This window comes from Mytilinidion resinicola (genome assembly GCF_010093595.1).
Source record: "Mytilinidion resinicola strain CBS 304.34 unplaced genomic scaffold BDZ99scaffold_22, whole genome shotgun sequence".
NCBI lineage: Eukaryota > Fungi > Ascomycota > Dothideomycetes > Mytilinidiales > Mytilinidiaceae > Mytilinidion > Mytilinidion resinicola.
The window spans coordinates 434851-445904 of NW_022985458.1; the positions used below are offsets into that span (position 1 = coordinate 434851).

General features: G+C 36.9%; 2 protein-coding genes across 2 annotated transcripts; both read right to left on the bottom strand.

The window, feature by feature from the left end:
* Window positions 1-6068: 6068 nt before the first annotated feature.
* Window positions 6069-6486, bottom strand: BDZ99DRAFT_398100 (uncharacterized protein; the record flags this gene model as incomplete). Its single annotated transcript, XM_033716078.1, has 2 exons — window positions 6069-6224; window positions 6280-6486. Coding segments are annotated over 2 exons (363 nt in total), but the record flags the coding sequence as incomplete, so codon positions are not given.
* Window positions 6487-10357: 3871 nt separating this feature from the next.
* Window positions 10358-11054, bottom strand: BDZ99DRAFT_152914 (uncharacterized protein). The gene is made up of 5 exons (XM_033712796.1): window positions 11041-11054; window positions 10907-10967; window positions 10764-10836; window positions 10656-10716; window positions 10358-10603 (listed from the first exon to the last, which is right to left on the bottom strand). Exons 4-5 carry the CDS (start codon window positions 10656-10658, stop codon window positions 10367-10369), a joined length of 240 nt encoding a protein of 79 aa, XP_033571418.1. The 5' UTR covers window positions 10659-10716; window positions 10764-10836; window positions 10907-10967; window positions 11041-11054; the 3' UTR covers window positions 10358-10366.

Sequence of the window (11054 nt, forward strand, 5' to 3'; positions counted from 1 at the left end):
TTCTAATATAATAATAATAAAAACCTATATTAGAAAGCTTCTAATAAAGCACCTTATTTAATAACTAAACGCTTTTATTCCCAATAGTTAAGCCTATATATATAACACTAATATAACTACTAGCTTCCTAAAATAAACCGCTAGCTACCTAAACCTAAACCTAAACCTAAACCTAAACCTAAACCTAAACCTAAACCTAATATAGAGCCCGATGCTAAACTAGATATCTACCTACTTAAAGCAGAGATATTAACCTAATTAGCCTAATAACCTAATTATAAAATCTTTGCTATTACTATTGCCGATATTAATAAGGTATTAGCTAAGAAAAAGTATACTAACCTAGTAATAAAGGTCCCTATAGAGTATTACCTATTCTTAAAAAACTTTTCCTACTAAAAGGCTAATAAGCTGCCTAAATACTATATATACAACTATAAAATTATCCTAGAAAAAGGAAAATAATATAGGTTTAGTCTGCTATATAGCATATTCTAGAACAAACTAAAGGTGCTTTAAAAGTACCTTAATAATAACCTTATAAAAGAATTTATCCGTGCTAGCTTATTACTTGTCGCTTCTCCTATTATCTTTATTAAGAAACCCGGAGAAGGCTTATAATTTTATATTAATTACTAAGCACTTAATACAGTAATAATTAAGAACTGTAACCTAATTCTATTAATCTAAAAAACGCTGGCCTAACTTAGTAAGGCTAAATATTATACTAAGCTTAATATTATCTCGGCGTTTAATCGCCTATAGATTGCGAAAGGAGATAAATAGCTAACAGCCTTCCGGATATAATACGGCCTATTTAAATACCTAGTTATGCCCTTTAGACTAGCTAACGCCCCTAGTATATTCCAGTACTATATAAATAATATACTCCGCCTATACCTAGATATATTCTGCACTATATATATTAATAATATCTTAATATACAGCGAAAGCTTTAAGGAACACTAATACTATATAAAACTAGTTCTTAAGGCCTTAGAAAATGCAGGACTGCAACTTAATATTAATAAATGCAAATTCTACTAGAGCAGTATTACTTACCTAGGGTATATAATATTAACCGACAGAATTAGTATAAACCCGAATAAGATTAATAATATCTATAACTAGAAGACCCCTTATAATATAAAGGACGTATAAGCCTTTATAGAATTTGCCAACTTCTACTAATAATTTATCGACAACTTCTCTAGCTTAGCTGCACCCCTTATTACTCTTATAAAAAAGGGCGTGCAATTCTAATTTAATAAACCCTGCAAGAAAGCGTTTAAATATTTTAAAATAGCTTTTATAACTGCCCTAATTCTCCGCTACTTTAACCCGGATTTACTAATAACTGTTAAAGCCAACTTATCTAATTATATAAATACCGGAATCCTATTATAGACCGATAAGCGTAGAGTTCTAAAGCCTGTAGCCTACTTCTCTAAACGGCTAAACCCTGCTAAATATAACTATAAGATTTATAATAAGGAACTCCTTATAATCGTCCGGTGCTTTAAATAATAGCGCCCGGAACTAGAAGGTGCTATACTTCTAATCCAGGTCCTTAGTAACTATAAAAACCTGCAGTACTTTGCTACTATAAAATAGCTTAGCTACTAACAGGCCTGCTGGGTAGAATACCTGTTTTATTTCAACTTTATAATTATATACCGACCCAACAAGTTTAGAAAGAAGCCGGATACCCTAACCTGCTGTATACAGGATATACCCGCGCAGAAAGAAGCCTAAGCCGCCTGAAATTAGACTCTATTACGCCCTAAGTTGTTTACTAAATTAAACCTTATAGAAACTAATTTCACAATTTAAGAAATTATTAAGGAAGAATACCCTAATAACAAATTTATATAAGAAGTCCTAGAACTAATATAATCTAGAACCTAATATTTAAAGAAGATTACCCTAAGTAAATATAAAGTCCGTAATAGTAAACTATTCTACTGTAATTGCTTGCAATTCCTAACTATAATAAATTAAAGATTAAGCTCCTTTAATATATATATAATTCACCTATAGGCGGCTATCTAGGCCGCGGAAAAACTTTTAAAATCCTCTAGAAAAAATACTACTAGCCCTAGATATTTAAGATAATCCGTTGATTTATAGCCTATTATTACACCTATTACTATATAAAGGCTTTAAAAGAAAAATATAACAGCTTCCTAAAGCTACTACTAGTTCCGCTATATTGCTAGTAAGATATCTCCGTTAATTTTATTATAGATCTACCTAAATCTAAAGGCTATACTAATATTATAGTTATAGTAGATCGCCTAAGCAAGTACTAATATATTATTCCTTATAAAACAATTATAGCTTAAGCCACTGCTAACCTGTTCTACCGGTATATTAGGTATATTACAGCCTTCCTAATATATGCGTCTCCGATTAAGAATTGCAGTTTATTTCCGTGTTTTAGGATAAACTATGCAGACAACTATAAATTAAAGCCCGACTATTATTAGGCTTTTACCCTAAAATAGATGGCCAGACGGAAAAAGCTAATTCTACGTTGGAATAAGTCCTCCGTGCTTATATAAACTACTAGCAAAATAACTAGGTAACCTGGCTGCCATTAGCTTAATTTAAAGTAAATAATATAAGATCTAAATTAACTATAGTAACACCGTTTATTGCTATTACAGGACAAAACCCTTAAATAGGTTTTAAACCCCCTATAGGAATACAGCGCCCTGCTTACTAAACGCTATAAGCCTGTAAGGCTAATTAAATAATTAATAAGATAACCGATATCGAACAGTTTATCCGTAAAGAGATAACCTGGGCACAGGCGATGCAAGAAGAGTTCGCTAACCGTTAACGCACCGGTACACTATCCTACCGCGTTGGCAATAAAGTTTAGCTAGACGCCCGGAACATCCGTACAAAACAAAAGTCTAAGAAGCTCGACTGGAAGAACCTCGGAAAGTTTCTAATTACGCAAGTAGTTTTACTATACGCCTATTGATTGGGCCTGCCTAATATAATAAAAATCCACCCTGTCTTCCACATCTCTCTCCTACGGCCTGCCGCCCCGTCCTCGGATTACCTTCCTGGCCAAGAAAACTCTTCTCCTAAACCTATTAAAATTAATAGCGAACCGGAGTACTATATTAACCGCATTAAAGACCTCCGCTTTAACCAACGCCGAAAGCGACACAAATACCTTGTTAAATAGACTGGCTATAATAAGTTATCCTGGGAGCCTGCCTTAGAACTTAAGAATACAACAGCTGCCGCTAATTATTGCCGCCGGCACCCTAATATACCTAAACCACCTAATATATCCGTATAATATAACGTTAACGCCCAATAGACTTAGGTTTAAAGGGGGGGTACTGTTATAGTAACTACCCGCAACACCTTACCTACCATAATTCGCCTATTACGTGGCTTCGTCACCTGATCTCGTACGGAGCTCGTAAGCTCGCGCCATACACACGTCCCGCCGGTATATCTTCTTCGCCGGCGCTCCTAATTTCCTGTTCTTTACACAATGTCTTAATTCTCCACATAGTATTGTACCTAGCACTTAATCAACGCTCTTTCTTAAGCCCTTAAACTCCTGCTTATAGCGCTAGCGTGACACATATATATATTAAAATAATTACTACGTTACTTGCTGTATTTGCCTAATTTCGAAGTCTAATAAGTATCGAAAGCTTGACGTAACTTTACCTCTAATTCTAGCAAGATCCCAAGATTTCGAGTTCTTAACCCTCCTATTATTCTCTAATCTAAAACCAAGTTAATTATACTCTTCCCTAATAAGTATCCTATAAAATGCGCAATAAAGTCCCTAAATTCCTCGCTATCTAGAATGCGATTAAAGAATTTTAATTGGGCAAAAAAGGAGGGTAATAGTGTAAAGCCCCTGGAGTTTTAGAACTGTAGAAGATTAAGGAAGTAAAAAGTATTAGTTATAAACACTATTAAGTTGGATTTTCTCCTCTTGGTTCTAAGAGAGATCGTGGCTAATATATAATAGACTATCGCTTTACTAATATAGGATAACGCGAGCAATTTAATAGGTAATAATATAACAGTGCGCTGAAGACTAGTTCTATTACTTATCCGAATTCATTAATAAAGCAATAATCGAATCTGGCCGAAAATTTATAGGTTTAGTGCTATCGTTATATTTAACCGTTTAATTTTCGATGCTTCGCCAGTTGCTGGTAAAAAAGGCCTATATATAACTAGCTCACTTTCTTATAATTTACCTAGTAGAGTAAAGTTGCAAATAATATCTAGAAGGAAATATCTTATATAAAGTTACTAAGTATAACGGATATTAAGAATAATTAACTAAACACAGGAGACTAAGCGAGTGCCTTCGCCAGCAAAGCATAACCTATTTTATCTCTCCTCTTAAACCTCCTTAAAAGCCCATCTTACTATCCTAGCCGCAATACAATCTCTATTATACCCCTAATGCTAAGAGCAAGCCTAAATATCTTCCTTTTAAAACTCTAAGGAGCTCCTATTAAAGCATTTGCCCGTTGGCTCGCTAAGCACTTAAATACCTTAAGGCTAATTACTGTAGTAGTAGCTATAAACACTATTTAAATCGCTATATCCTAAGTTAAGTGTCTACTAATAGATGTCTAGATTGTCTGTAGAATCTATATTCTGTTTAAGTTTCTGTTAAATATTATCTAAATGGAACTTAAATTGCATGTAGCATAAGTTCTGGGGATATCGGCGGATTCCCGAATTTAAGATTGTTTTTAATGGATGTATAGAATTCGGTGGCGGTGGTGGTAGTTATATAGAGTCTGCGATTAAAAGACTTTCTAGACTTAGGACGGCAGTTTAAATATATAGTATGTCCTATTCTTTAGTATCTATCTGTTAAAGTCGGCTCGGCAATTATAGTACTATATAAGTAAGGAATGCAAGCTCTCTAGGGTTCCCAATCTATAGTTTTATATAAGAGGTTTATTATTAGACTGGCCGGAAGCGTCCGAAAAATTAGAAGCCTGGGAGGAGACGCTAGTATAACAGCGCTAGTAGGTGGACGAATTAGAGCAGAAGCACTATCACGCATTATCTATTGTTTGCAGTTCTGTTACAGCAGACGGGCGTCTATTGGCCACGCGCCGCCATAGCCAACCGTGCTACGCTCGCGCAGTACGCTAGTGGTGCGTTGCTTGCTGTTAACTATATTACTGCCAGTACCTTAAGGACGAGCTTAATTACTACCCCCTATTTCTCTCCGCATTACCCCCCTTTTCTTTTCCTACCACCCCCCCTATATTTAGCCTAGCTCCGGCCGGTAATAACTTTGTTCCACTAATTAGATTTACTTATTTATACAAATTAGAAAGGATGTATACACAAATTAGAAAGGCTATATAAATTAGAAAGGATATATACACATGCAGCAATAGTCTATTCACTCTCTTTACTATAGCTAGAAGCGGAAAGCTCCTAGATAACTACTTTTAATTGCTGATTAAAAGGAACGCTGTATATACTATTATACTAAGGTTTTACACCTGAAGATCCTCCCGCTGCACCAGCTCCTTTACTATAAACAGCCTTCTCCTTAGGAGTAGATAAAGGGCCATTCTTAAGGGCTAGTTAACTGTCGGAGACTAAGGAAATAGAACCCTGGGTTGCTGTTAGGGTGCCTGCTTATCCGGTAGAAAAAGAGGTCCGGTGCTATATTAGTGAATTAAGACCGTTATTTAACACTACTATTGCCTAAGCGATAACCTAATTAGTGGAACAAAGTTATTATAAGCCGAAGCTAGACTAAATATAGGGGGGGTAGTAGGAAGAGAAAAGGGGGGTAGTGCGGAGAGAAAGAGGGGGTGGTAATTAAGCTCGTCCTATCTTAACCGCCTTTAGTCCCGATCTATAAAATCTGCAAGCGCTGCCTCTCGCCGAGTTCACCTTAATAAACGAGTAAGAGGAGTAACATCGCTTACTAATATACGTAACCTGTTAGACAAAACCGTCTACTTATATATATAACTTAGAGAACTCGAGAAAATTGCCTGCTGTACCTCCTAAGTAGAGTGCTAATCTAAACGACCCTATGCATACAAGTTTAAATTCTCCACCGATCCAACACCTTTAAAGTTAAGTTCGAACTCTTTGTTCGCTGTAACAGCGGTTTCTAGATACTTATATACAAGCTTCTCTCCTGCGTTGCTAGCTAAGGCAAGCCCAATTCGTATAGTGTTCTTAATCTAAAATATTATATTAGCATTAAGTTTAGAAGCTCTCGATTAATTATTGCTTTACCTGTTTTCCGTTAAAATAATAAGCGCGAAGCTTATTCAGATCTCTAGGAGAGATGTTAGCAGTAGCACCGGCCTGCCGGAAGAAGATTTTCCATACTTTCTCTTTTGCTACTTCGTCTAGGTTGTTATATCTAAGTGCGAGATGTATTTTGCTCTGCATAGCGTTGTTAAACATACTAACTCTATTTATTATAAGAAATATAACGCCTTAGAAATACTCTAGCTACTGTAGGAAGACTAATACTAAGCTATTATATTAGAGGTTGTACGGCGACCGTTGTTTAAGGAAGATATTAGCCTTATTAAAAAGGAGCACAGCGCTCCAGCGTTGAACGATATTAAGGATTGGAGACAGATGCGCTTCTAGTCCGGCCGGATCTAAATTAAGGTCTCCCGCATAAGCCTTTAAACAGTTAAACTAATATATAACTCTGCTCGGCAAGGGAATAAACTATATAAAGAGGTCTTCTCTAGAACTCTGCAATTCCTTTAGCTGTTAATATCTTTCCCACCCCAGGCGAGCCACTAGAAATTAATAATTAGTCCGCTAAAATAGCCTGTGCCTAGGCAGTAAACCTACTAAAGCAGGATAATTAGGCCTTGTTCTTTTCCTAAAATCACGTTATTAAATTCAACGTGCTCTAACCTAGACTAATAGCCCTCTATAAGTGCTTAAAGCATCTGTTTCTTTTGCTCTGGGATTATAAGCAACTTAAATACTAAGGTATCCCATCTAATATCCTTAATATTGGCGACGGGAAATTCGCCTATTAGTATTGGTGTTAGTTATATAAGCTATCGGATAAGAGAGGTAGAGAAGTCTAACCCTATTATTTATTCGCTAAACTAAAGCTAAGAACTGTCGGATTGCAGATTAAAAGCTCCTCTTTTCTTATCTCTTCGGGAACTATACTATTACTCTTTACCTTGTCTTGCTGCATCTTCTTTCTTTTAGCATCAAAATCGATTGTATAAAAACCTCGATAAGAAGTCTCCTTAACTCGCGGCTTACTATAGTTAGGATTAGTGTTTTTAAACGCTATCGCGTCTACTATAATGCGGCCCTTTATAGAAAATTTTAATAGGCCTTTATTAGTTTAGAAATAACTAAAACCTTTGCAATTATAGTAGTGGATACCTCTAAGAAACATAAACTTCCGTCTATTGCGAATAAAATCCTGCCTTATCTTAGCTTCGGTCTCGTAATACGTCAGCGGGAATGCATTAAGAGATGTAATTTTCCTCGTTGAACGAAACTCTAGGATGGAAAGAGTGGTTGCCACCTCGCCGAAGACCTTTCCGTTGTAGCCAAGATAGCAACAATTAAGTTCGAAGCGCTTTTCGCCCAAGAGTAAGGACTTTAACTCGCCTGAATTATATATAAGGCATCTCGGTTAATCCGAGCTATTGCAGACTGTAAAGATGTGTATATTTGGCTGGAATAAGGCCTAAAGAAGGCTAAAGGTGATTTTGCTATGCTCCAGGAGTAGCAGGAGGCTCTTAGTTATGGATAAGAAATGATTTTCCAGAAACCCTACTAGCACATCGAGATACTGTGCACCGATTAAGTCTGGGGAGAGACTCGTTCAATAGGCTTTTAGCTAAGGGAGGAAACTGAATAAGACTTCTGGTGAAATCTGGAATTGAAATTAAAATAAGGCCGTATTTATAAAGAACCTACTTATAGTTGGCTTGTCTTCTCTAAGGCAGACGGCTTTTATATCTTTTAGCAATAACTGTAAGATGTTTCTTAGTTCTTCCAACTTTATATCTAAAAACGTGCTAAAGGATTTATTGTTCTTATCTAGCTTAGGGTTAGCAGAATTAATATATAAGAACACCTAGGATATAAACCAAATTACTGCCTTATAATAAATAAGTACTCTTTATACTCGTTATTTTTACTTAACTCTAGTGTCTCTATAATTTTATACTTGCAGTTCGCTCTATCCTAGCTATAGAGGGGACTCTGTTAGCTTATACAGGTATTCTTTTAGTTTTGGGGAGTATATATTTCATTTATAAGCTTAAATTTAACCTTAAAAGCCCTGGCTTAAACTTGCTTTTCCTCTTTACTTACTTAAACCTTAGGAGGAGGCGGCGGCACTTCCTGCGCTTTTGCTATCTTTAGCATGTCCTTAAAGAGTGCAGCCAATTTAAAGGCAATAAGCTGCTCTAACTGCCCATAGCGAGAAAGCGGTTGGCTTAGGCTACTTAGAGGGGTGGCCGCGGCATAAGGGTTTAAGGGCGCTGCCGTGATAAGCTTAGATGCGACTAGCATTATTAATCTATAGTGTAAGATTGGAGTAAAGAACTAAACATAGAGGAAGTTAATAGTATTATTTTTCGAGAGAGGCCTACCCTTCTTTATACATCTCGATGCGATATTTAGCTATACCGCGATTATTTACTATCCTCCTCCCTAGCGATATAATCTAAGGAGACGCCTAATTATATATATTATTCCGACAGGTTGGAGAGCTTAATAGAGTTAAGCGATGTAAACGCGGCTGCTTATGCGGACATCGCTAATAGTTTTAATATAAGATTTTAGTAACAACTATTAGAGCGAATACTACTAATATAGGGGAGACTTTAAGTAAGTAATAGGCTTAAGGTATATTCTTACGGGAATAGAGTTAGGGCCTGCAGGATAGGATCTTAATCCCGGCTTGTGCAGGACTGGGCGTTAGTGGCGGTGGGGCCTCGCCTGACCTAGTAGGCAATATTCTAGAGGAGAGTATAGATCTTGCAAAAGTGGCTATTTAACCCTGCTTGCAAGCTTAACAATTATTAATAGAATATGCCCAACTTTTACACACCCCGGACTTAGTACTAATATGCCTCCCCGCAGACTTAACCACGCTAGCCCCTAACCCGCCCGGGAAGAAACTTTAAAATTCTTAGGTTGTCGATTTTTCGGGCCTATTATATTATCAGTGGTATCTACTGCTATATCCTATTTAGAATCTCTTATCTAAAAAGCCGAGTTAATAGCAGAAAGTATAGGCTATATTAAAGCCTGCTAATCTAAGGAACAGTATTACAGTCTTAAAGCCTTAAGTAATAGGCTTTAAGAGGCTGCAGCGAAAGTTGCGGGACGCATTGAACGCCTCGAGGAAGGACGTGCAGAGCAAATTCGCGAGGAAGGCAGGAAATTCCTGTCACAGGCAGACACAACCAGGGAAAGCATAATCGAAAACAATTAGCTTAGGAGCATACTAACGTTTAGAAAAAACATTAAATTGATTTTCAAAGGCCTAAAGGACTCTGCCCTCGATCCTGGATAGATTACATTAAGGAATAAGCAAACGCGCACGAGATATAAGCTTATTCGGGAGTCGAACCCTAACAGGGTGATTTCTTAGGGAGCAGCCTTAGCACCTTCTATTTAGACGGCAAGCTACATGCAGAATCATATATTTAATTACCTTATTAAGGAGATAGAGCCCGAAGAAGTGCAGATATAGCCCCTAAAGATAGGAGAGATCTTGCACGTCTTTAAAGTCGAAGAATTATTTGCATAATTATAAAAATATCGTAAATTTCTCGAAGGTTAGCAGATTTAATATGTAAAATTAGTAAGAAGTTAATTATTCGCTAGATTTTAACAGTTAATCAGGCCCAGAAGCCACTCTAATGCGGCCGAGGAAACAAAAACGCACTAAAGAAAACACTTAACAAGCCGAACAGTTAGCGCTAGGTATATTAAGCCTCACCACTTAGTTATGCACGAGGCTAATTGTTAAAATTCCCAGCCTACGGCCCGAACAGAGGTGCTATATCGGCAGGCAGGCATAAGCAAGAAGCTTTTATTATTCGTAAGGCATTACTAATAATATTTACTATAGAAATTGAATACAGATACTCGGAAGTACCGATTAGTAAGATACCACGCCTAGGGGGCCTACTATTTAATGCTCTCGAGAGTAGTTATTAATGGAAATAGGAATATAGCCTAGGAGGAAGATTAACAACAGACTGTATAAATGCATTAGCCCCTAAGAACCGGAGCCAAGACATCTCTATTACTCTAATAGTTGGTAATAAGAAGGGGATAGAACTGGTTAAGAAATTCCAGCTCGCATCTATGTAAACTTTACTGTAGATCCTATTACGCGAACCTTATATCTAGCAGGAATATTATAAGTACCATCTTCGGAGGGGTTTTCGTGTTCCCAGTACGCCAGGGAGCTCATGTCTGCCTTAGAATCGTAGATCTGAATTAATTTACCTCTTCCTGTTATCTTTCTGGGGGATGCCACTCCGTCGAATATTATACTGTTTATATATTCCTTCTCTCCTCTAAGGGCTTTCGCTCCAGTCTAAATATAGTTATAAATTAGTTTATATTAATATTAAAACGGGTTAAATAACCATATATACCTCCTTAGATATAATAGAAGGCCTTTAATAGTATGTTAAGTGTCTAGCAGGTCTACCGATATTAATAAAGTTCCTCCAGGCCGAATATTGTATCCTTACTGGTTCTTCGGCGACGTGACGCCGCTTAATTCTGGGCTCGACGGATTCGAATATGCGCCGTATATAAGGACAGCTGTTTTTAGTGCAATATTAGCGGCTAAACACGATATACCGCGGATAATACAGCTTATTTTGCTACTTACCGTGACTGTAACATGTTTTAACGTTAATAGGCTTAAGGATTTGCAACTCCAGCGTTTCTACCTATAAAGCCGAGGAAGGTTAGCTACACAGTGCGCGTTTTATAGACTATACCGTCGATAGTAGAACAACGTACAGTTAAAGGCACGC